General features: G+C 40.6%; 1 protein-coding gene across 5 annotated transcripts in view; it reads left to right on the top strand.

Annotated features, from left to right (window-relative positions):
• RNF144B (ring finger protein 144B) overlaps positions 1-26424 on the top strand; it is a 255843-nt gene that overhangs the window by 214374 nt on the left and 15045 nt on the right. Inside the window, exon 11 of one of the 5 annotated variants that reach the window (XM_060163606.1) lies at positions 13234-13840. The exons of 3 other annotated variants lie outside the window; for them this stretch is intronic. In XM_060163606.1, the coding sequence (XP_060019589.1) occupies positions 13234-13304 (71 nt within the window). In that variant the 3' untranslated portion in view covers positions 13305-13840. Of the gene's footprint in view, positions 1-7442; positions 8507-13233; positions 13841-26424 lie in introns of those variants that run through there. One more of the 5 variants, XM_060163607.1, reaches the window with a different exon arrangement.

The following is a 26424-nucleotide window of genomic DNA, read 5'->3' as shown; positions in this document are numbered from 1 at the left end:
GATACAAAATAGATTTGGTAAACATTGGAAAAGTCTTGCCAAGCAGCATCTCAAAGACATATGGTCTTTTGTAAGTGCCATGATCAGTATAAACAAGCAAGATGTTCTAATTAAGAAGAAATCTTTGTAAGGCAACTTGTTCTATAACTTAGCACTGAGGTTCTGAAACAGACAGTCAAAACTTTGGGGGTTGGGTTAACCCTATTCCTTCTTCCATCCAGACTGAAACAGAGAGCTGCCATCTCTACTTTGACCACTAGAGGGAGGGCAACTACGTGGAATTACTCAGCTAAGGGGGTGGTTTCTCTAAGCGACACAGTCACCCTTGCCTCCTCAACCTGGTCTTCATAACAAATCAATCTATCATAGAAACTGATTTTCTTTGGCTTTTTGAGAGAGTGGACGTGTAGGGGGATGTGTTTTATCAGTGCATATCAGCTCCATCTTTTATATTCAGTGGGGTTATCGTATGGATATTATTTTCTTTTTATAATTTATTTTATTATTATTATTATTATTATTATTTGTCTGTGTTGGGTCTTTGTTGCTGTGCACAGGTTTTCTCTAGTTGCAGTGAGCGGGGGCTATTCTTTGTTGAGGCGCACGGGCTTCTCATTGCGGTGGCTTCTCTTGTTGCGGAGCACGGGCTCTAGGGAGTATGGGCTTCAGTAGTTGTGGCATGTGGGCTCAGTAGTTGCGGCTTGCGGGCTCTAGAGCACAGGCTCAGTAGTTGTGGTGCACGGGCTTAGTTGCACTGTGGCATGTGGGATCTTCCCGCACCAGAGATTGAACCCGTATTCCCTGCATTGGCAGGTGGATTCTTAACCACTGCACCACCAGGGAAGTCCTGGATATTATTTTCTTATTTTTATAAACCTCACTAATAAGCTTAGTACAGAGCTGGTTGAATGATGGAGAGAGGGAATAAATGGCCATTCTTCTAATCTGCCCTGCCTTGTGCAGTGTGCCTGGATTTTCCTTTATAAGATTATCTCTTTTGAGTTAAAGAATTGATTATAATGATTTCATGGGATCGAGGTTTGACTAAAGTAACTTTGCTAATCCTCCCAACCCTAACATTCTATGATTCTGTATCTCCTCAACTGGAGTATTAACTTCTCAAGGGTAAGGAACTATGACTTAAATATAACACCTACTGCCAAGGCTGATCCCTTAACAGATGCTCACTATAACAGTTCATGATCAAAATGATTGCTAAAACTGGCTTGTTTATATGATTATTTACCATCTAGGAGCACCATAAAGAATGGGACATAGTTTTGATTCTCAAGGCATATAACTGTATCTCCTTGATATTTTTAAAATCTGTCGAAACTCAGGGTGGTAGTGGTTAAACAAAATGGTCAGAAATAGTACTCCTGTTGTCCTCACTATTACCATCTTCCCCAACGTACATATAAATCTATACCTGTCATAGGTACACATATTCCATACAACACACACACACACACACACACACACACACACACACACACTCAGATTCTAAGGCAAAAATCTTTACCAAATGGCATTATGCTAGATAACAAGCAATTGTGTAAAGACTTTCTCATTCTCATAAAGCTATAGTAAGGAGTACAATAAATTTAAAAAAAGAACTATTTATGATTCACTAGTGAGAGAGGTATTTATAGGCCTTTTATAACATCATTCAATTACAACATAAAAAAGTAGAGACTCGGAAAAAGTTTAAAGATGATAGTGGTAGTAAAAATCATCTTTCCTCTTTTTGTTGTTGTTTTGAAACAAAGGAAAAACTGATGCTGAGGAATCACACAAGTACGAGAACTCAGGTCCCTTGGCTCTGAGCCCATTCTGTTATATCCTGCAGTAGAAATATCAGTGCAAGCTGTCCCTAGCATTTAGAAGTTAATATTTCTACCAGATTGTGAAGCTAAACTGTGTAAAGACGTAGAATCTGGAAAGGAAGCTCAGTTGGAAAATATTGCTAAGTGAAAAATGAACCAAGACACAAAAAGTAAGGCCTCAATAAAGAGTGTAATTTTAATAGGAAACAAAAATGCCTAAAAATAAACTATGGAATGAGAAGACTTAGTTGTTACTAATTTAGAGCTATTAGTAACAAAGATAATAGACATTAAATAAATACATGGTTTATATCCTGCTTTTGATTGAGTCACAGGAGGAACTATGAATGAGGACATAAGGATAGAATTGAGGCTGCTTTGTGCTTAATGTGACACTGTGCCTTTAATATAAAGAAAGCAAAAATAATCAAAACCTGCTATAGGGGCTTCCCTGGTGGCGGAGTGGTTAAGAGTCCGCCTGCCAATGCAGGGGACATGGGTTCGTGCTCCGGTCAGGGAAGATCCCACATGCCACGGAGCGGCTGGGCCCGTGAGCCGTGGCCGCTGAGCCTGCGCGTCCAGAACCTGTGCTCCGCAACGGGAGAGGCCACAACAGTGAGGGGCCTGCGTACTGCAAACAAACAAACAAACAAAAAAAACCTGCTGTAATTATCTTAATACTAATAATAGAGTTGCTGGCTCTGTTTGGTGAGACTACAAATTCAATTAATTCCAATGCTGGTTCCAATAAGCTCTTTATGAATCTAAAGAAATTATTAACATGGCAAAGTTTGAAAGATTGAATCACAATAACAATTTCTTGCAAGATTTTTGAAGCTTTGAGCAGGTTTGCTTTCATGAAAATAACAATCTATTAACCTAATGCAGTAGAAAGAGCAAGCTGGGAAGAGAGGGAGCAAAGGGATGGGGGATAGAAGGTAGGGAGGAGATAGCATGTCTCGTTCTTATTTACGCACCAAGTGAAAGTCAATGACAATGTCAGGTTTTTTTTTTTTTTTTTTTTACCCCAGGCTGACCCCAAGAGGATAAATTCTGTTTAGGATCTGTTTTCTAAGACTAGGATATTTGACAAAACTGAAAAAAGCTGTGGCCTCTTTTGGGTCCATGTGTGCAACTGTAGATAAACTGGCTCAATCAGTCTGTACATTTGGGCACCAAGCTTGGACAAAAGTTTTGAACTGGCATACATGGTATTGGTGGTGGTGCTGGTGGCAGCAGTGAAGAGTGCTTCTATAATCTGGCAGTAAAGAAAAGAGTGAAAATAATTATTCAAGAAAGCCCTTCAAAAAAAGATAGCAGTAAAGTCTCTACTGGTTAATTAATTGATTAATTTAGGTCTAAATATTATAGGTATCGTGGCATAATACTCCTACTTAATTAGGAATCAATACAGTCTTCAAACCAGGGATAGCTAGAGGCAAGTCTCATCTGTAGCCTGAGTCTTTATACCTTTAAAAAAGTATTTTAGGCTTTCATGCCTGAATTAAATTATTTGTCTCTTCTATTTCACAAGAAGCTATAGGGGCCAACGTTTTCCCAGTGTCCTATTACACGGTATAAGAGTTGTGCTATCCTTGCTGTAAAAATGCCTTCTGCAAGTCATATTGTCACGTTTCCGTCCCTTAGCCATTGAGGATGTTTGTGTATCACATCACCCTAGGGTGGGACAGGTTCCTTCTTGTATGAGTCTGAGCTATTTCTTCAACCACCCTGGCTGATTGACCACGTACTGATGAGGTAACTGGCCAAGTCTCTCTTTGCTGGACATGATAGCTCCCGAGGCTTCACCACCAATACTGCCAGTTTGCCACTTGTCAATTAGGTAAGCTGAGAACCAGTGCGGCCTATGGCATTTTTCTGCAGGGTGACTGCTTGTCTGCTCTGCTGGTATCCCATGACTACTTTGTTCTCATGTGTAGATGCCTTGGGCTGCTTGCTCAGCATACTGGAAAGGGCTGGTCTTTCCTCCCCTAGTTAGGGACAGGATGGCAGAGCCTGCAGGCAGGGAGCTGTTAGAATGACCATTTCTTAAATACAATCAAGCCCTTTCTTTATGGTCTTTTCCTGTTTCTCTCCCCCAGGACTCCTTTCTGTATCTATCAGGGATTAAAGTGGTGCCTTAGGCACTTCAAAGTCTAAAGGAAAGTTGGAGGGGGGGGGGGCTTTTGAAAATCCTGTTGCCCCGCTCTCCACTCTGCCCAGTACTTGTGGGTTCATAGGCCTCACTTCCATCTGGTCTGGCTTTCTTCCTGGAGTGAAGTAGTCATGGGACTGGGTGGATTGGCTCAAGGGAGTGGGGAAGCTTTTTTCTTTTCTTTTTTTTTTTTTTACATTGTACTTATTTTGAGTCATTGGGAGGGGAATGGAGCTTAAAAATACCCTTTTTCCCTAGTAACATAAAAATGTTCATTATAGTAAGTTTGACTTCCGATGAGAAGAGAAAATGGAAGGGGGGTAGTAAGAAAACTGACGTCTTAGGTTCTGAGCAGCAGTTAGATCGGTGTGGTCTTCCAGGCAGTGGGGTTTCTCCTGGCTTGCCTTAGCATGATCAGATTTTATCACCGCCTTTCTTTTCTGGTTCTTGGAATCAGAGAAGCGAGAGGGATGATTTCCCACATTGCCAGGTGACTCCCCTGTTTTTATCAGGAGACATATGTGGGAGAATTTTTGGAATCTCCGGCTTATTATTGTTCTTTCAAGATCCTAAAAAGAGAAGAGGGGAGAAGTAAGAAATCAGACGGGGAAGTGACTCTGGGCATCCCTAGAGGGAACCTTACCACATAAGGCTGTCCCATGAACACTGCCACCAAGAAGGTGATTTTCTCCAGATCCTGAATTTGACAGGTCCTGAAGTTAAAAAGACCCCAGGATCATGACTGTTGCGTATTGGAAGTGTCCAGTGGGCCAGAAGAACCTATGACACTATGCGAGCAGTCAAGAGGGAGAGAATTGAAGCAAAAAGTGCTCAGGTAATCTCTGAAACCCACCCTTAACCAAAGGGTCACTGAGAATGACTGACTACCCAGCACCTTTCCACCTGGTCTTGAGCTAAGGCTGCTTCCAGTGAGCCAGGAAAGTAAATAACCTTGGCTTTGGGGTAGAAGAGAATTTGTCCACTTGGTCTCAGCCTGCCTTAGTGATTCCAGTGGCTAGAAGACAGGACAGGATCTGTGAGAGAGGAAGAATGCTGAGGAGGAATGCAAGGAGTTGTTTCTGGTGATGGAGCAGCTGGCATCCTGCTCTCACTGAGATTGGCCGGCCCAGGAGGATCCTAATTACTGCACAGCTGCTGCCTCCATAGTCACTGAGACAGGAGCATTGTGGGCCAGGAGAGGTGAGATGGAGCTGGAATCAATGGAATCATTGCTTTTTGCCCCAGCTTCAAATAGGAGGCTGTTGCCAGCTGCCTGTTAAGGTTGAACCAGCTGCCACCAAGAAAAGGGCCAGCCTCTCCTTCTGGTTCATCTTCAGGAGATGCACCAGCTACAGCCTGCAGGTCTCTCTCTTGGTCTTCTGCCCAGAGGGAATGGACAGGCTGCCAGGTAGGCCTTTGGGATAGTTCTCTTTATGGGAGGCCAGAGGGAGAATTTAAAAGTATGGTGAGGGATTCAGCAAGAACAGGGTAGAAAATGAAGCTAGATTAAAAAAACAATGAGACAAGAGTCTTCTGTGGAATTATCCCCAAATCGAAGAGTTATGAAATTTATCATTTAGAGATATTGGTTAGGTGATCTCTTCCATTCAAGTAATCAAGGGAAAATAAAGCTGTTTTCCCCTTCCTCAGCCCTTATGCTTCCTGTAAGAGATTCCACCCTACCCCCTTCTTTGGATAAATACCCAGGTGTAGGGGTGAATAGTCTCTTGGATGGTAATATAAATAATACCCATTGAGGCCAACTTTCCAACAAACTGTAAGAATTAGCTGGGAGTTTCAGTTTGTTTGCAGGGAAATCTAGAAATAAACCAGGGGTGCTAGAACCAAGGTGAAATGGGCATGAGAGTGGGTGAGGCACCTATGGAGAGGAATATATGCCCTGCTTTGATTCGCCCGTTTGTTCTTGGTTCAGGAAAATACCAAGACTGGCCATTTTCAGGGACTTCTCATGAGGCACTGGTATCCTCTGTAGGTCTTTTGTAGAGTTTTCTGGCTTCTGGCACCAAGGAAACTCCTGGGAGAAGACAAGGCATAATGGATTTGTTGGCTGATTTTGTTCCCCTCGGGAGACAGGTGACTGCTTACAACATAGTGCTGACCTTTGGAGAGCTGACTTTCCATGTTGACACTTGGAGTGATTCACTGGGAGAGAAACCTTGTGGAGTCCCAGAATTTAATGGCTTTTTATTCCATTTTATTTTGTTATTCCCTTTTATTCAGCACAGCGTTGGTTTTATTGGCCTGTGGCTCCAATAAAACTGTGCATTACACAGTCATAGCATTCCCTATTATGTTGTACCTTTGGATTCCCATGTGTAAAGCCGGTCAATGCCACATAGTCTTTTCAGGGTGCATCTCTAGATTATGGCTTCTGTCTAGTTGCTTCACAAGAGAGCAGGACAATATTGAGAGTGGTAAATATTGGGAGGCTGAGATGTTCACATCCCAGTTTGTTCTATAAAGAGCCACCACAAAATAAACCTGGCTTTGGGGGCACAAACTTTCATTCCCTAGACTCTTCTGTTTATTCCCTCCAAATCCTTTTATCTTGGTTTATGAGTCTAAATGTGATGCTAATAAGCATTCCCCTTGAAAAGCGTCTCTCACACGTTGCCATAAGAGATTGAGATCTTAGCTGATCCTTTTATTGAGAACATCTGGAAAAAAAAATATGACTTGAGTCTCTTTTCCACAGTTCTGGAGGTGAAGTAGTAGGCCCTGGTTTTTGAAATTACCAGCAGCCATAAGGGAGAACTTAGGATTTTGACAGGATAGTGGAATTGGGATTTGAAAAAGTGTAGAAATACTATTTTGAGATACTATCAACACCATAACATTTTCTGTATGTTCCAGCAGAGTCACTGGGATGGTGCTGTTGTAGACACATTGGGCATGGTTTACGGGGAAAATGTTAAGCTGTGAGGCAGTTGGTTTTTCCCTTAGATGATAAGCCAAACAGAAAATCTCAGGAAGATGAGAATACAATGGATGTTGGCATTTTAATAAGTATAGTTTTGGAAACATAATTAGAATCATGCATTTGAGAGGCAAAGATTAATTAGTGGAGTAAATGACATCATATATACATATGTAGCTTATGGCTGGCTCCAGTGCATCATGAATTGGTTAGTATATGCTCACACATGGAATCACTTATGGCTCTTTGAATAGGCAGAATGGAAACCTTGCATCCTGGACAATCTACTATTGACATACACCACTGGAAAGCTGGCTATCTTTCTTCCTCTACATCTTAGAGGAAGAGAGATATGGAGGTCTTCCTCTCCATTCTCACCCTTGCAATGTATGGTTTCAGTATTGGGTAGTAGGGATGGGGTTGAGGGTAGAAGTGGATGTCTCCCTGTTTCCCATCTTCACATATAGGCTGCTTTGAGGCTGGCTCAGTTCTTTGTAACTTCAAAACTCTGTTTTCCATCTAGGCTAAAGAAATTCCATAAAAAGTTATGTGATTCATGCAAAAGAATGAAATTGGACCCTTACCTAACACCATACACAAAAATTAACTCAAAATGAATCAAAGGCCTAAATGTAAGATCCACAGGTGTAAAACTCTTAGAAGAAAACATAGAGCCAAAGTTTTACCACTTTGGGTTTGACAATGATTTCTTGGACATGACACCATAGGCACAGGAAACAAAAGAAAAAATAGACAAATTGGTCTTTATGGAAATTAGAAAATTTTGTGCATCAAAAGACAATGTCAACAGAGTAAAAAGGCAACCCACAGAATGGGAGAAAATATTTGCAAATCATATATCTGATAAGGGATTAATATCCAGCATATATAAAGGACTCTGAAGCTCAACAACAACAACAAAAACCAAACAACCCAATTCAAAAATTGGCAAAGATCTTGAACAAACATTTCTCTAAGAACATACTCAAATGGTCAATAAGCACATGAAAAGATGCTCAACATCATTAATCATAAAGGAAATGCAAATCAAAACTACAGTGAGATACCACCTCACACCCGTTAGGATGGCTGCTAACAACAATAGCAACAACAACAACAACAACAAAAATGGAAAATAACAAGTGATGGCTAGGATATGAAGAAATTGGAACCCTTGTGCAAAGTTGGTGGGAATGTAAAATGGTACAGTTGTGGAAAACAGTATGACGATTCCTCAAAAAATTTAAAAATATGATTACCATATGAGCTGGCAATTCCCACTTCTGGGTATATACCCCCCCAAATTGAAAGCAAGGTCTTGAAGAGATATTTGTACACCCATGTTCATAGCAGCAGTTTTCACAATAGCTAAGATGTGGAAGCAACCTAGAGTCCATTGACAGACAAATCAACAAGTAAAATATGGTATATATTGGATTGGCCAAAAAGTCCATTTGGGTTTTTCCATAACATCTTAAGGAAAAACCTGAACGAGTTTTACAACATGAAGAGAGTTACGGAGATGAATGGTGATGATGGTTGCATAACATTATGAATGTATTTAATACCACTGGAATGTACACTTGAAAATGGGTAAGGCAGTAAATTTTATGTTATGCCTATTTTACCACAATAAAAAAATTGGAAAAAGGTATGTGATTACTTACTATGTTGCCCTTTGTACCCTAATTGGCTTTGTATACACATTTTACATGTATACACACACATTTTTTTTTTATTTATTTTTATTTTTTTACATCTTTATTGGGGTATAATTGCTTTACAATGGTGTGTTAGTTTCTGCTTTATAACAAAGTGAATCAGTCATACATAAACATATGTTCCCATATGTCTTCCCTGTTGCGTCTCCCTCCCTCCCACCCTCCCCATCCCACCCCTCCAGGCTGTCACAAAGCACCGAGCCAATATCCCCGTGCCATGCGGCTGCTTCCCACCAGCTATCTACCTTACTGCGTTTGTTAGTGTGTATATGCCCATGACTCTCTCTCGCCCTGTCACAGCTCACCCTTCCCCCTCCCCATAACCTCAAGTCCGTTCTCTAAGAGGTCTGCGTCTTTATTCCTACACACACATTTTTATCATAGTTGACAAAACAGCGGATTTAATAAGGTGTTAACTTGGATTTTAGAAAATCTGAGTACTGAACAATAGGTGGTTATGTAAATTAGTGTATATAAGTGAATTAATATATAGGCATTACAATTATGTTGACAAATAGAAAGCACTGAATATGTAATATTAAGTACCAAGACCAGAACACAGAACTATATACTGTGGTGATCTCATATCTGTAAAAATATGCAGAGAAAATAAACTTACAGGAAATATAACAAAATGCAAACAGTGGTTATCCGTTGGCAGTGAGTTTGAAGGTAATTTTTCTTTTCTGTAAAACACTTTCTTCATAAAACATACTATTTCTATAATCAGAAAAAAATTGTTATAATGAAAAATAGTCATAAAGTGAGTATTTTTTGTTAGATAACACTGGATGTAAGTGTCTCCTTTACACCTGGTCAAAGGGTTGACTGACTATACCTGAATAATATTTGAGAATCAGATTCCTGATCAAGAATATGCCACTATTATGAAGTACATGGTTTCTAAAGGTAATAAGGTAATAAGGTAAGAAGGTAAGAAGGTAAGAAGGTAAGAAGGTAATAAGGTAATAAGGTAAGAAGGTAAGAAGGTAAGAAGGTAAGAAGGTGAAGGTAAGAAGGTAAGAAGGTAAGAAGGTGAAGGTCAGAAGGTAAGAAGGTCAGAAGGTCAGAAGGTCAGAAGGTCAGAAGGTCAGAAGGTCAGAAGGTCTGCCTTACAATACTTTGACTCCCAGTGCCTTGTGCAGGCACATAATCTGCTGTGAATTGGAGGCCTGCCAGCTTGGGCAATACAGCTTAACAAATGAGGTTTATAAGCCTTTCTTCAGTTCCTATTGGTAGCATTTTCTTACTCAGATGTAAATACCACAGCTGGTGAAGTGGCAATATTAATTAACGTTGGGAAGTAGGTTGGGGGGTATGAAAGAAGAGTCACTAAAACTGTCATAAGCTTTGACTGCAGGTAAAAAGCAGGTGGAAAGGTAGATAATGCTTTTCCTCCACCCTCTGAGAGGATAGATAATATTAACTGTCAACGTATAGAGGAGGAAAAAATCTTGCTTTAAGAGCTGACCATGGAGTTTCCTGTATGGGAAAGTTCCATTGTTTGGCTTGCTATCCGTGTTGACAATTTTGGTTGAGGAAAGAAGGCCTTCATGGCCCAGTTGTTATGAATGAGAGAGGTCTTATATAAGCAACTCTGCATGAGAATTGAATAGGGCATTTGGAGTATAGGGGCAAGTGAAGTAAGCAGAGAGGAGAAGGAAGGAGGAGGAGGTTAAGTGTGTGTAGGTCGTGGTTGTAATGCAGAGAGTCTTAACAGAAGGCAGGAAAAATTCAGCAGTGGTGGTGGAGCGATGGTGGCGGATGACAGCTACGGAACTTGTCCAAAGAGGAACAGAAGCCTCTCTTCTGTTGATCTGTGCCACATTGTAAATAACCATCCCACTTCCTCAGCCAGCATTACCTTGAATTTTCAGTAAAGAGTCTACTACATCCCATCGCCAGGTATGAGTATTCTTTTTGGAAGATCATGAAGAGGGGGCTATATTCCATAAATGGGTTGACATAGAGAGGAAAGGAGAAGAAGAGAGGAGAGAGATATTGTTAGGATTTTAGTAGAGAATTGGAACCAAAGCTGTCAAGGAAAAACATAAGTTTCCCAAGAACCCCCAGATGTTGAGAGGCATGCTGCACTGTCCAGGGTAGTTAGAGTGAGATTTGAGATCACAGTTTCAAAGGCAGGGTCACCCCAGTTGACATCTGTATTACATTTGTATTTTTAGAGAGGCAGTTTTTTTTTTTTTTTTTTTTTTTTTTTTGGCGGTACGCAGGCCTCTCACTGCTGTGGCCTCTCCCGTTGCGGAGCACAGGCTCCGGACGCGCAGGCTCAGCGGCCATGGCTCACGGGCCCAGCCGCTCCGCGGCATGCGGGATCCTCCTGGACCGGGGCACGAACCCGTGTCCCCTGCATTGGCAGGTGGACTGTCAACCACTGCACCACCAGGGAAGCCCTAGAGAGGCAGATGTTTAATAGTTAACACTTTCAGATTGATTGATTAATTGATTTTTAGCTAACCAAATGCCCAGCCCAGGAAAAGCTCAGTCTGAAGTTTGGATTTATATCAGTTCATAGGTTTAGTCTTTCCCTGCTTGTTTTAAGTAATACAGTTTGTAGATGAGATTTGCAATTGTCAATTATCTGTTCTCCTGCCAATATTAAAAAAAAATAGGCATGGAAGAATATAACCATAAAACATTTAATCAGTTACAAGAATGAGGTTTATTTCTCCCTACTGGGTCATGTTTTCCAAATAGTCTTCAGAGAGTTTAAGTTGATTAATATTTGTCATGTCAAAACCACATAATTGCAGTTCAGCCCATTAGTATGCCCATAGTCTTACGGCACAGAACAGAGCAATCAATTTATCACTAAAACTTCATTTGTTTACTACCCAAATAAATAAAAGAGCAGGATTGGAAATTATGTCAGTGCTGTTAGTAGTGATTTTGGGGGCTCTTATTTTCCCTCAGTAATTGAGGTGTTGGATCCAGGATATTTCTGCTTGTGAGAGCCAAATCCATGAGTATTCTACTGCAGCACATCCCATCAGCCATTAATCAAGGTATTTAAAAGTGAGGGTGAGAGACCTCATTCTGGACAGTTCAGTTTCTTATTCATGAGTTCAGAGGGTTTTCTTTTTTTAAATGCCTTTTTTCCTTTTCCACTCTGTTTTTTATTAGATGATCTCATTTTGGGGGGAGCAACGAGGAAAAATGAGTACACAGGGATTATCTGTGCTTAGAAATGCACGTTTATGGAAGTGCAATTTCAGGTTGAAGTATTATTAGACAAACTAAGTATGGCATACTAAAAAAGCAGTAGAAAGTAGGAGATTTGGCTTTTAGTTGATACTTTATTTATTGCAAGCTCTGTGATGTTGGGCAAGTTACTTAGCTTTTCAACTCCTCCTTATCTAATTACTGGATGGGAATAATAATACATGTCCTACCTGAAGACACAGGACTAAGTGATCACCTGTCTACCTGAGCTATATAGCACTTTCCCTCTATAGCCCCTTACTGTACTATGTTTCTTTTTCATAGCATGTATCTCTACCTGGTCTTTTACTATAGGTATATCTATTTTCTGTTTATCCAAGTAGAAAGTAAGCTCCATGAAAACAGCATTCTCTCTGTGTTATTGTTACCAGTGCTAGGGCAGTGACTGGCACGTAGTGTATGATCAAGAATATCTGTGGAAAAGATGAATCCTAGCTGTGAAACCTAGGATTATAAGATGGAATCTGATGCAGCGTGGTGGTTAAGCTTTGTTATCAAGACGTCATGGTTCAAATCTCAGCCCCACCACTTCCTGGCCGTGTGACCTGGGGTTAGTTAATTAGCTTCTTAGGGTTTCAGTTTTATCTTTTGTCATGGGTAGAATGGGCCTAACAAGAGTACCTAACTCTGAGTTGTTATGAGAATAAATAAAATAATTCATGTAAAGTAAACAGCACAGGGTCTGAATTCATTGTCAATTGTCACTATGAGTTTCTGGATTCATAAAGCATGGACTCAGCTTATCCACGCTAGAATGAAAAAATTAGATGGTGCCACAGTCAAGACTTAGAACGACAAAGGTTTACTGTTGTTATCTCATAATAAATGCTATCTCCTGGTAATCTCAGTTTTGAGGTATAGTTATGTTTGCTGTGTTTGCAGGCTGAATGAAGACTCTTTTACAGTATGACCTCTCGTCACTATCTTATTGCACGGTGAAAGTGACACTCAGGATAGCGGTGAGCCAAGCCGAAGTGGCTGATGAATTACTTTGGAGCCCATGGGTCACGAGGAACCTGAATAGGATCACTGTCTGGGCATCAGTGATGGTGGTGGTGTTGCTAAAATGGGAAGAGGACACAGTCAGGTGGCCCTGAGCTTGTGTGGGACCCAGCAGGACTGGGTTGTGCCTCTGCTCAGAGCTGAGCCTGTTCCCCTGCTGCCTTAGATCCGTGGAAACCTTGATAGTGAAAGGAGACTAGGGATAAGGAATGGGAAAAGGGAGGAAGCTAACCTTTACTCAGTACCCTTATTTGTCAGGTACTGTCAACCCTGTCAATAACTTAAAAAGTTGTTATCTTATCCAGTCTTTATCATAACCCTTGAAATAGACATTTTGTTTATTTAATAAAGACCTGAGGCTGAAGAAGGTTAAACAACTCATTCAGGGTCAGCGGCAAGCAAGAGATGATCCAGAAGTTTGAATGTAGACCTCTCTGACTCCAAAGACTGTGTCTTTCTTTCATTATGGAGGTCTGACTTGCAGAGAAAGGGTCAGTACTTGGATCTAAGAAACCCACGTGGAGAACCGGCAGCAGAAGGGGACACTGAACAAACTGCCGTCTCCGGTGGCTCCTCTGCCTTCCAGCCCTGCTCAGCATCCAGACTGGACACAACTTAAAGCAGAAACACATAGGCTGATGGAGAAGCAGAGTTCGGGGAATCAGGGAAGTTTTCTCTGCCTCATCCCGGCCCCTCACCCCTTGACTGTGATGATTTAGGTGCTCTTCCTATACATTCCCATGAATCATTTGTGAGTGAACCTCGCTCTGTACCTGACACAGTGTTTTCTACCTATTTCCTTCACTGTCTGCCTTCTACTCTAGTATGTGATCTCCTTAGTCATCATTTTGTCCTTAATACCCGATAATATTGCATGTCATGTGGTTGGTGTTCAGAGTTGCTGCAGAGCTGAGTGAAGGTAATGGATGGGAGTAATGGTTGGAGTTGGTCTCGAAAATATCAGCAGCTCATGTCTTACTTCCTTTTATGATGACTGTTTTAATATCTTCCCTCCCATGACCTTCTACCCTCCTGCCCCCTACCGTTCTTTCTTGTACACAGGAATAAAACTGGTTACAAAAGCAAGGCCACTGTTTTCTCTGCTTGAGGGCCTAAGAAGAAGGTGGTGGAGGTGGTGGACCCAGGGCTGTTTTGCGTCGCAGTTAAGTCTACTCTGGACAGGCCAAGAGGTTATGCATAGGTTACGAATGGTTTGCCAGAGCTGGAAAATATCACAGAAGCTGATGACTTGAGAGATGCAGGGTATGTAAGAGGCCAGATCCACTGATCATGGGCAAGAAATAGGCACTGAGGTTGCTCCTTATGGTATTTTCTTTGGTTAAGCACCATATTTTAATTGACTGCCAGCAATTTTTATGTGTATTTTATAGAATCCTGCCCTGAAGCTTAGATTAGGGGCCAGTTTAGCGGAGCAGTTATGAGCATGTATTCTGGAGGCATTATGTGTTCAAACCTGGTTCCGCCACTTCCTGGCTCTGCTTGACTTTGTTAAATTTACCTAGACTCTGTACCTCAGTTTCCTCATCTGTAAAATGGCAGTGCTCTGAGGACTAAATGAGTTAATACATAGGACACACTGAGAACCAGGCCTGACACTTAGGAAGCATTACTGAGTGCATTATTATTGTAATTGTTAGTACTATTATGCAGCCTTCAAAACTTCACAGCAGCATTGTAATGCGGATTTCAGAACTTTGATGATTTGCCTGTCCAACAAGATACATTGGAGACCGCTGTCCACAATCGTTCCTAGTTTTAAAGAATGGAAAAAGCAAATGACTAGTGAATAACTTAGTATAGTGGAACAATCACTAGACTCCACCAGATTTAGAGTTGAAAGTTCTACCACTCTAGCAGCATGATCTTGGAAAAGTACCTTCAGCCCCTGGTCTCAATTTTCTTTCCTTTTCTTTAATATGAAAGGGTTGAATTAGATCTACGATGACAAGTAAGTGCAAACAAACTGCTAGTCCACCCACCTGTGACCATGGAAGTCCTGGCGAATAGATACATCAGCATACTTGAGACTGGTAGGTAGTAACACTTGAGAAATTAAGCACTGTAGAACCAGAGAAAGTGACTGTTTTGGCAATATGAGGAAGGAAGAATTTTGAACATCCAGACTACTTCCTTACTGGATCTTATTTCAACCACTTGGACATTTTCTTCCAGAGTCTAAAGAGCAAGATTGCTACATGCATGAAAAATAGACTGAATTTGCTTACTCATAACAGGTTAAAGCACTAGTTTTAGCTTTCTACTGACCCAGAGATAAAGGTTTTGCGAGGGATTTGGGTCTGCAGTTCTGCATTCATCAAGAACCGAATGCCCCAGTAGAAAACTCTAGACTCCTCCCTGTGAAAGCAGTGAGGGAAAGGCCTTTGCTACTGACATCAAAGGTGTTCTTTTTTTTCTGAAGTTTCGATCATAACTTCATTGCCATGCTTGTATTACTTATACCATTTATAGGTCCATATTTTCTGTGGCAGTTTTATAAAAACCAATTTTATACAAACCTGGAAATGCAAAGAACTCTCTTGCTGGGAAGCGCTGGTACTACTGGAGCAGTTTTGGGCTTTCCTTAAAATTAGATTTGTTTAAGCTTCTCATTTGCAATTTTTTTTTTTTTAATAGGAAAGTCTTTTCTCTTTGTGGTTCTTTGAGACAGTAGGTGAAACTAGAGCCAAAAGACAGTAGCAGGAGAAATAAAGCAAACCAGTTATTGGGTGGTAGGGATAATAGAGCAAGGTTAGGGAAGTGAGTCTTCTAGTTCTACCAGTTTTGTAAACTTACCCACGCCTCCCACCCCCCAGCCCCGCTCCCGCCATGTGTTAGCATCCTTGTATGTCTCTGTCATTAAGTTTATCAAAACTTTGCTTGGACAAAATGAAGAAACCTGCTTAGGAACCTGACCTACTCACTAGCTCTTAGGGGCAAGTGACTGGTTGCTCTTAAAGTGCCTGCTCATTTGGACAGCAGCCTGCTCTCCAGGAGTGGCCAAGTGTGATGAAATCACTCCCTGAAGAGCTGATTATCACCCACCGTGATAATCATGGGGCAGCTAACATCTGAGCACTGGCTAAGCATTAAGTGCTTGGCCACGCACATCATGCACTTCCTCTGTTAGTCTCACAACGCCCTTATGCGTTCGGGATGACTGTCGTTCCCATCTTACGGATGGGGCATCTGAGGCTTAGGCTAGTCAGATAACTCAAGTTACAGATGGGCTTATGCAGCCAATATGTCTGGAGCTGGGATGTTGACTCTGCAGGTCATGCTATTAACCAATTTATTATCAACAGTATTCCAGCATTTTTCTGAGGACAACATTTGATAAGGGTTGTTTGATGAGACAGTCAATGAAATACCGTAATTGACAAGAGGGATGGAGGGGGTCCAGTGTTTTTGTTTGTCCTATAAATGACATACCCTATTTTCTTTCTTTTTATAAACTTATTTATTTTTGGCTGTGTTGGGTCTTCATTGCTGAGCATGGGCTTTTCTCTAGTTGTGGCGAGCGGGGGCTACTCTTCGTTGCGGTGCGTGGGCTTCTCACTGCGGTGGCTTCTCTCGTTGCAGAGCACAGGCTCTAGGTGCACAGGCTTCAGTAGTTGTGGCACACGGACTTCAGTAGTTGGACTTGAGGGCTCTAGAATGCAAGCTCAGTAGTTGTGGTGCACGGGCTTAGTTGCTTCGCGGCATGTGGGATCTTGCCGGACCGGGGCTCGAACCCGTGTCCCCTGCATTGGCAGGCGGATTTTTAACCATTTTGCCACCAAGGAAGTCCCGACATACCCTACTTTCTTGAGCCTCTGCTTCTTCTGTTTGATTATGTCGTGAAATCAATGGGTTCTCCTCAAAAGTGTGATAAGAAATCTGAGAAGGAAGCAACCCTGCAGAAGAAAGGGAACTATGACAGGCTGATAGTGAGTGTGGAAATGAAAACACAGAGGTGTCCCTACAGTCTAATTGCTAGTATTATACTCCAGAGCGAAACTTTGATACTAAGCATCAAGAATTCAACCCTCCTCATCATTTCACATATTGGGCATATAGTTTGTGCGGGGATTACAACCTGAATCTTTTTAGGTACCTCTGGTTTCTGACACAGCAACAGCCTTTGAATCACTGAGTGTTTTTGTCACTACTGCTTAATCTCTGATGCAGCCAATTTATAGACGTGAGGAGTTTTTACTTTATCTGTTCCAACCACACTCCCACTTTCTGCCTTTGTATAAGGAAGAAGCTTTGACTCTGTTGCTCGGTGCACGTGTGCAGATGTGTGTGCCCCGTTGTGTGTGTGCATCTGGACATTCTTGAAGATGCCGGAAACAATGGTGAAAAGTGTGGGAGGGCGAAGACCTTTATTGCGTAACAAACCAAAGGCACCAAGGAGGCCGCGTTTGTCGTGAGTTAAAAGGTTTATACAAAGATTTTCTTAGTAATGTCTAAGATTTAATAGGGTAATTAACCTTTCCAAGTGTTAGTGCTGGATTATGGGATCAGCTATTATCCCTGGCTGCAGAGTAATCCTCTGTGTGTTGCTATGAGCAGGACTAAGTGAAGAGAAGACTCAGGTTGCCAAACAAAGATACGGTCGCAGCCAGCTTGTTTAGGTTTTTAAATGCATTTTCTGGTGCCGTTAAAAGAACCCCTGTTTCTGTGGGGCTATCATTGACCTTTTACAGCCACTGAGTGGAGGGGAAAGGCAGAGAAATAAATATACATGCTTTGTGCTTTTTATTCCTTAACAACTAATTATTATTTTTAAAATAATGACAGGCATAATCATTGGAGACTTTATTTTAAGCCAGAAAATACAATTTAACAGGAAGAAAGGCTTGCAGGAATAGGGCAAAAGGTTTTCATCTAATTCTAAAAGTTCTGCCTCTTTCTCTTTCCTTAATTGAAGTTAGTGAAAACGGCCAAACAGTCCAGCAAGCCAACAAAAATCGAAGGGGAGACACCGCAGCTAATGAGACTTGGCTATAGCCTTTAATCAAGGTTGATTATTTAATGTAGCCAATCAAAATATTGATTACAGATAGATGACTTTGTTGTATATGTATATACATACATATATGTATGAAAAAAGTTCAGGACATACTATACCATGTGCGTTGAACCCTGAAGGTATAATGATGGTGTTGCAATTCAGCCAGTGGCCTCTGCTCTGGCTTTGCTTAAACTTCCCCTTAGCTTTGACTAGGATTCTGCTCTGACTGTGTAAATGAAGGAGTTATTCAGGACTATATGTCTATAGGTTTGGCAACTGGTTGTAGTTACTGCTAATTTTCCCCAAACTGCTCCAACTATTTTGTTTACATGAACTCTTGTAATTCTCAGCTGTTGTATCACTGCTCAGGTAAAAAATAGTTCTCTTTTGGATTGTTACTCCTTCCCTGTCCATGGGGCCACACTCTTTGCATTGGCTTCACTGTTACGATTGGCTGCTTGGCATAGGAAGGGTCACTAGGCTTGTTCTTTCTTGAACAGTGTCTGTATTTTGGCCTTAAATTCTACTTACGAGTGAGATCCAGCAGAGGATGTTGGTGGGTGGTGGGGAGACATTCTGTAACTTATTTGCCTTTTATATAGAAATGATATGAGGATGATGACTTATGCAAGGTATACCTAGTATTTTCCTGTGTAGGGCAGGGCAGTGTGTTTTATGGAGAATTTTAAGGGCGAGGAAGAACTTGCACTGGGTGTTCTGGTGATCTTAAAATCACATCAGTGCTTTAGTTATATCCATATATATAGTTATGTCTCTCTCTATATCAAGAGGCCAAACTTCCAGTACCTGAGCTGTTGGGAAGAAGGCCTGTGGAGAAGGGAGATGTGCTCGTGAGAGCAGGATGAAGATCAGGATGCATGTGAATATCAATCGCCCTGCATGCCACCAAAAAAGGCTCATGCAGCAGTTTGGGCTGGGGTGCATGCCAGTGTAGTGTAGCCTCCATATATTAGGTGATGCTCGCCAGTAACATTCCCAGACTGCTGCTACCATTGGGGGAAATATTACCCAAGGACAGTCATGATATTATCCAGTGAAGGTCGAATAAGAAATTGTGTTTCCTGTCCAAAGGGGGTTAAAATGCTCTTTTATTGTCACACCACACAGAATACTGGTCATGGTGGAGGAGGGATGAATCAGGGTGGTATTTGTAAAAAAGTGAGTGAGAGAGCTACAGAATCAAGCAGTCGTTTCTGTTAATAAGTAGAGGCAGCAGTCAGCATTTTGCACACTTTGTACATGTTGCACAGCATATTGATGGGAGAAAAATCTCCTGGAGGAATCAGTTTATAAAGACTCATGATTTAAAATGAGTTGCTTAGCCTTTATGATGAAAAGCTTGAGCTTTTGGGACAACTCTTAGGGACAAGCATATTGAAGGTGTTCCAGAGCAAGATAGGGACCAGCAGAAGAGGATCAGCACACGCTGGAAAAATTCAGGCTGGAAAGGAGAAGAGACTGTTTGCTGGACGAGGAGGAACTGGTTTTGAAGAAGTAGACGTTGTGTAATCTCTATTATTGGTTTATACAAGCGTGTGCTTGTGGGTCTTACTTCATTGTGTGTGTTTTAACGTATCCTCTTGTTGTCTTACTAAAACTCTTAGTGTTGTTGAATACCTGGTCTGGGTAGACCCGTTTTGACAATTCCAGGCAAGTTTCTGGGTCCCTTAGTGGCCCAGGCAAAGAAGTAGAAGCTCCAATAGAAAGCTGCCATGACAGGTTTAACTTCTGAGTGGGTGTGCTCAATTCTGTCACAAGTGGGCAGTCACTATGATAAATCCTCATCTAGACTGCATCTGAAATATTGCCAAGGACACACTGTCAAGGTGGGTGGGTAAGAATCCTTTTATGGGCTTTTTTTGGGCTATTGCATAGGTGAGGAAAATGGGGGCAGAATAAAGAGGGTGAGATTGGGAGAGAGGGTGGGCTTCAGTCCCCTTGACGGAGAGCTGGATAGAATACGACTTCATTCTGCCACAATCATTTCTCTTCTTGCTAATGATGAGGTCAAGTATCCATATGATGGAAATCAAAGAATTTTAAAAAAACTTCTTCAGTGGGTTCATGGCAACTCCAAAGCAGGTCACCAAGAATAATGAAAGTAAACAGAGAATCCATCTTCCAATGATGGGAAGAGTGACTACACTCTCACATTAGTTAAAATTAGTTTCTAATGTTTCAAAAAATTTCCAATTGCAGAATCACTTTATGGATGTCAATATATTTATCAACTCAGTTTATGATAGTTCTGGAAATTTCTTCATCTCAAACAGAGGTAAATAATGATGCTACTTTACATGGAGGTTTTTTGTTTCCTTTTAAGGTTTTAAATTTATTTTAAAAGATAATCCATAGCCATATCAAAAAGTCAGAATAAACCGTAGTAAAAAGCATATTGTCTAAAAACCCAGAACATACAAAGAAGTATAGCGAGGGGCTTCCCTGGTGGCGCAGTGGTTGAGAATCTGCCTGCTAATGCAGGGGACACAGGTTCGAGCCCTGGTCTGGGAAGATCCCACATGCCGCGGAGCAACTAGGCCCGTGAGCCACAACTACTGAGCCTGCGCGTCTGGAGCCTGTGCTCCGCAACAAGAGAGGCCGCGACAGTGAGAGGCCCGCGCACTGCGATGAAGAGTAGCCCCCGATTGCCACAACTAGAGAAAGCCCTTGCACAGAAACGAAGACCCAACACAGCAAAAATAAATAAATAAATTTTAAAAAAGTAACAAATGTTCAAAAAAAAAGTATAGAGTAAAAAATTAAGTTAGAGTGATTTTTAAAAATTTTAAACTTCTTTGAACATAGAGTTTTTGTGCTGCTCTCCTGCATTTTAAAAAGATAAACAGAAGCTTCTTTTTGTTCTGTTCTGTTTTTATTTTTTAGCTAAGGGTATTGGTCAAATTAGTCTACTTCTTGATAGTCCTAGAAACTTTCTAATCTTGGAAAGTGGTGCATCAGGTGGAGTTTTGGGCAAGTTATATGTACAGTTTTAAAAAACTGGTCTACTCTCTTTCTTGGGACTATCCATTTTTGCTTCCATTCATTGTTTTGGTTCCTAGTCGACATGGTTGAGCTTTACACATATGTATTTTATATATATATATACACACACACACACATATGTGTTAGATAGATATATATATGGGTTAACAGAATGGCTGATGGTCCCATTCCAACTCTCAATTGGAGATGATCACCTGAGGGATTTGTGATACTAAATAGGAACGTTAGTTCCCATTTTGCAATCCAGCTCTGGTGTTAAATATACACTTCTCTGGAGCATCCCTCAGCTTGGAATTCTTTCTTCCTCCCCTGCTTCCCCCTCCTCCCTCCATCCCTTCCCTTTCCCTCTTCCCCTTCTCCCTTCTTTCCTCCCTCCCTTCCCCCTTTCTCTCTTGTGTCCTTTTTTCCTTTTTCTTTGCTATTTTGTGTAGAATTCTTTTTTTTTTAAGGTAGATAAGAGCTCTGATTCTTGGAACAAGAAACACAATTTTAGTGCCAAGTGAGGTAATATCATTAAACACACACAATTAGCCAAGGTGCTGAGGAGGAATAATTTATAAATTATGAAATTACCAGGGAGTAATTTTATGAAGAGAAATAGCAATTTTATTATGCTATCTGCATATGTCAACATACACCCACGTGCATAGACACGTGACTTTTTTATTCCCAAGTGCCTACTCATATTATAGGAAGAGGCCTTAGAGATGATTCAGTTTATCTACCTTACATTATAGAAGAGGAAACTAAAGCCCCAAGAAGTTAGGCTACTTGTCCAGGGTCACCAAGATACATCTGTCTGAGCTGTATTCACAACCCAGTCTTTGGACTTCTAAGCTTCTCCCATTATATCACAGGATTATGTATTATTTGTTTTGTATGTGTTTTTCCCAATCTTATTTTGAAAATAAAATACCTATAGAAAAATTGAAAGAATGTTAAATACTATGAACACCAATATATTCTTTATCAATTGTTAACATTTTGCCACATTGGTTTTTCTCTGTTTCTGTCTGTCTGTCTCTCTATGCATATGTAAGATATGCATATGCATATCTTTCTTTTTTACACTTTTTACACTTTCTTTTTTCTAAACAGTTTGAAAGGAGGTTGTGAACATCACTCTTAAATAGCTCAGGACATGTTTCCTAAGAACAAAGGCATTCTTCTACATAAGCACAATAAATTATCCCAATTTATCATCGATATACTATTATTATTATATCACATTCAGTCTATACTCACATTTCCCAACTCTCCTTGTAATGCCATTTAGTTATTCTTTTTTCAATCTAGTGATCCAAGTAAGGATCACATTTGGCATTTAGTTGTCATGTCTATTTAGTTTCTTCTAATCTGGAATGATTCTCCCATTGGTTTATTTTATTTTTTTTTAATAAAGGGTCTGAGTGATTTCCACGATAATGTGCTAGGCTTTTTTTTTTTTTTTTAATATGTTGGGGGTAGGAGTTTATTAATTAATTAATTAATTTTTGCTGTGTTGGGTCTTCGTTTCTGCGCGAGGGCTTTCTCTAGTTGTGGCAAGTGGGGGCCACTCTTCATCGCGGTGCGCGGGCCTCCCACTATCGCGGCCTTTCTTGTTGCGAAGCACAGGCTCCAGACGCGCAGGCTCAGTAGTTGTGGCTCACGGGCCAAGTTGCTCCGCGGCATATGGGATCCTCCCAGACCAAGGCTCGAACCTGTGTCCCCTGCATTAGCAGGCAGATTCTCAACCACTGCGCCACCAGGGAAGCCCCTCCCTTTTCCCTTATAAAAGCCCCTTTAGAGTCTTTTATAACACTGACAGTTTTGCAGAGTCAAGTCCAATTGTTTGGTTGAATTTGGATTTGTCTGGTTGTTTCTCCATGATTAGCTTCAAGATAAACATTTTTAAACCCAGAGCTCTCCACAGGTGATGTTACGTACTTCCCGTTGCATCACACCAACCGGCATGTATTGTCAAATGGCTCTATTATTGTTGAGACTAATATTTACATTTCTTTTAAATAAATCTGTATGGACATTTAGAGACACTTAAAGGTCATGAAAAACACTATAAGGAGAAAATCATCTCAGCCTGAGAATCCTATATATTTGTGATAGAAAAAGTCATGTAGTCAAAATAGACTCAGAAGCCAATTTTGAATCCCTCAGAGCAGTATGTCCTCTCATGGCTGTGTTTATAGGTACTGATTTATCCAACTTTCTCTGAATTCAGAGCAGTTTTATAACTACACCGAAACTATATTTCATCTGATTAACGCTGGCATTAGCAAAATCCTTAATTAGAGGTCAGTATTCTATAGTGAGAAGCAGAGTGCAGCCTGGGGGCCGAGTTCCATAGAAGGATCGTTAAGGATTGTGCAGCGTTGGAGAAGAGAAGGTACTAGGAGACAATTCACTGGTTTAAAGTTCATCTTTTATTCTTCTTATTAAAAAACAAGTCAGCAGTCACTTATCACTTAATTTTGGAGAGATAAAATGAAATGAATATGTTTTCTTTAACATGTGATTATAAATTTTAGTCATTTCTCCTAAGCTCAGTAGGGAAGTTTTAAGGACTAAAAGGGAATTTCTTCTCTATCCTTGGACTAATGGACTTGCTTTCCTGAACACTTTCATCTTAACTTCTCTGCTTTGCTCTTCGCTTTGTTTTCCTTATCCCCCTGCCTATCAGTCATTTTGTCTCTAGCCCACTGATCAGTTCAATGCAAATCTAGTCTCTCCTGTCCTTGAACCTCATTTTATTATACTTCATTGATGTGTCACCTCTCAGACAACTCTCAGGGGAACACCCTCTGCATTAACTTGTCCTTCTCTTCTCATATACGTATGCCTTTTATACCCCTTATCCTACCTCTACATATGGGATCTGGAAAATTGCCTTTTTCTAAAAGTCTGATATCTGGGATTTAGTTTTCTCACTGTCAGTGTAGTTTTATTAATAAATATATGTTGGGTCACAGCACAATCTTAGTTTCTTCTATATGGGAATCACTTTTTTTCTCACCTCATACTATATATTTCTACCATCTCATGACACTTTTTATTGGAGAAATCACTAATATATTACAAGGCTCAAATCAGAATGGGTTTGCTCACTGCTGCTACGCATAGAATGGTATTAGTTCTGACAGTATGGTTTCATAAAAAGAATTCAGTGTGTTAAGTGTGTATTGATATTTCCTACATTCACATGAATTCTGTGTTCAGGACTCACAGGGATGCATTTCAGAAGTGAAGGGGGGCTGCTTTACATACGGCAAATTATCTTCTCCTTCTATCTCTCATCCTTAATAAAATTTATCAGTCTTGCATGCTCAGGGCTCTGCTATGAGCTAACTATGATTTAACCATTAATTCATGACTGAAATCCTTTTACGGAGCAGTGACAATGCCTTTAAGTATGGCTGGAAAGAACGTATGGCAGAACACAATTAGGAAGATATATTTTTGAGGGGTGGTGGTGGTGGAAAAAAGGAGAGCATTTCTTAGGTTTTACAGATTATAACATAATTTGACTGACTCATTATCTTTCTCCCTCACGTTATTCTGTAATTGGGATCAATTTTCATCATTTTTCTTGACTTTTTAACTGGCTATTATAAAAATACGCCCAGATCCTGTAAGTTTTGGTAAAAAACAGAACCCCTCAACCCATTCTTTAAAATAGAACCTGTTGTTATTCTTTTACTTGTAAAAGTAATTTACACTCTTTATAAGAAATTTAGTATCTAGTGTGTCACAACCATATTATTTTCGGTGTATTTTCTTAGGCTTTTCTTCCAGTGAAGAGTTTTGCTGATTTGTATAACATGGTTGTTATTATATAGACTATGCACATTTTCTTTTTCTTTTTTTGATAAATTTATTTATTTAATTTTGGCTGTGTTGGGTCTTTGCTTCTGCTACACGAGGGCTTTTCTCTAGTTGCGGTGAGTGGGGGCTACTCTTTGTTGCGGTGTGTGGGCTTCTCATTCCGGTGGCTTCTTTTGTTGCAGAGCACAGGCTCTAGGCATGCAGGCTTCAGTAGTTGTAGCATGTGGGCTCAATAGTTGTGGCGCGTAGGGTCTAGGGTGTGTGGGCTCAGTAGTCGTGGTGCATGGGCTTAGTTGCTCCGCAGCATGTGGGGTCTTCCCGGACCAGGGATTGAACCTGTGTCCCCTGCATTGGCAGGCGGATTCTTAACCACTGCGCCACCAGGGAAGTCCCTATGCTAGTATTTTGATGGCACTCTGGCAAAATTCTAGATGAATTGTTTATCAGGACTCTTCACAAAAGAAAAACTGACCATTTAAAACCAGAATGAGTCCACAAACAATTTATGTCAAAGTAACTATTTTTACATAGGTTATTAGATTCAAAGATGGAAAGAGTTCTGTGAACATAGGCTATTTTATTTCCACAGGGCATGCATTGGAAACTTTTATATTCTTGCAGGCAAGAAGGAGAAGTTTGGGCTGGGTGATAATCCTGTTAGGTGGATTAACAACTGGTTAAAGAGCTCATACACTAGGATACTGATTGATGGGAGCCTTGAGTTGTGTGCAGCAGGGCTCCAATATAAGGTATAGTTTAATGAACATTTTTCTAATTACTAGAATGAAGAGATCAAAGCCTTCTTACCAAATGTGTGTAGGTCCCAATCTGGGAACCTTAATGAATGTGCTAGATGAAGGAATCTTTAAGAAGAGAATCTCAATTGATGGAAAGTAGGCCTACATATAAAGTATAAAGAGCTTAGTTTAAAACAATGAATTGAGCAATTACAAGATGGGAGTCTTCATGCAAGTAAAAGGATTGAGTGTCTTTATTGTCTGAAAGCTCTACATAAGGAAAGAGTATTATATCCTTATTTGAATCAGCAGAGTAGAAGAAAACAGAACCAGTAGTATACACAGACACAGACACACACACAGACACACATAGACACATAGACATACATGCATTAATTGGTGGATGGCTGGTAAGTCTGAAATCAGGCAAGCTAGAAATTCTGGCAGGAGACAGTGTTGCAGTTTTGAGTGTGAAGGCAGTCTGGAGTCAGAATTCCTTTCTTTTATGGGGACATCCATCTTTTCTTTAAGGCCTTCAATGGATTGGATGAGGCTTACCCACATTTTGGAGGGTAATCTGCTTTACTCAAAGTCTACCCTTCACAGCAACATCTAGATTGGTGTTTAACCAGACAACTGGGTATCATATCCTAGCCAAATTGACATAGAAAATTAACCATCACAATATTATTCATGTAATATTGAGTTGAGGTGATAGTTATCATATTCAGATCAGTTAATGGTAAACATCTCATAATTTGGGTTTAGTTCTGGGTAAGAGTTTATGAAACTCATTCTCACTGGAACAGGTCAAGCAGTGAGTTTATTGAGTTGGTGAAAAGCTAGGAAGACATGTCATTTAAAGAATAGTTGGAGGAACTGCGATGTACTTAGAAAGAATAAAATCCAGAAAAGCTCTATATTACTCAGAACTCTTTTGGTTAG

This window comes from Lagenorhynchus albirostris, chromosome 10, assembly GCF_949774975.1.
Source record: "Lagenorhynchus albirostris chromosome 10, mLagAlb1.1, whole genome shotgun sequence".
Classification (NCBI taxonomy): Eukaryota; Metazoa; Chordata; class Mammalia; order Artiodactyla; family Delphinidae; genus Lagenorhynchus; species Lagenorhynchus albirostris.
This window is presented reverse-complemented; position numbering and strand designations above follow the sequence as displayed.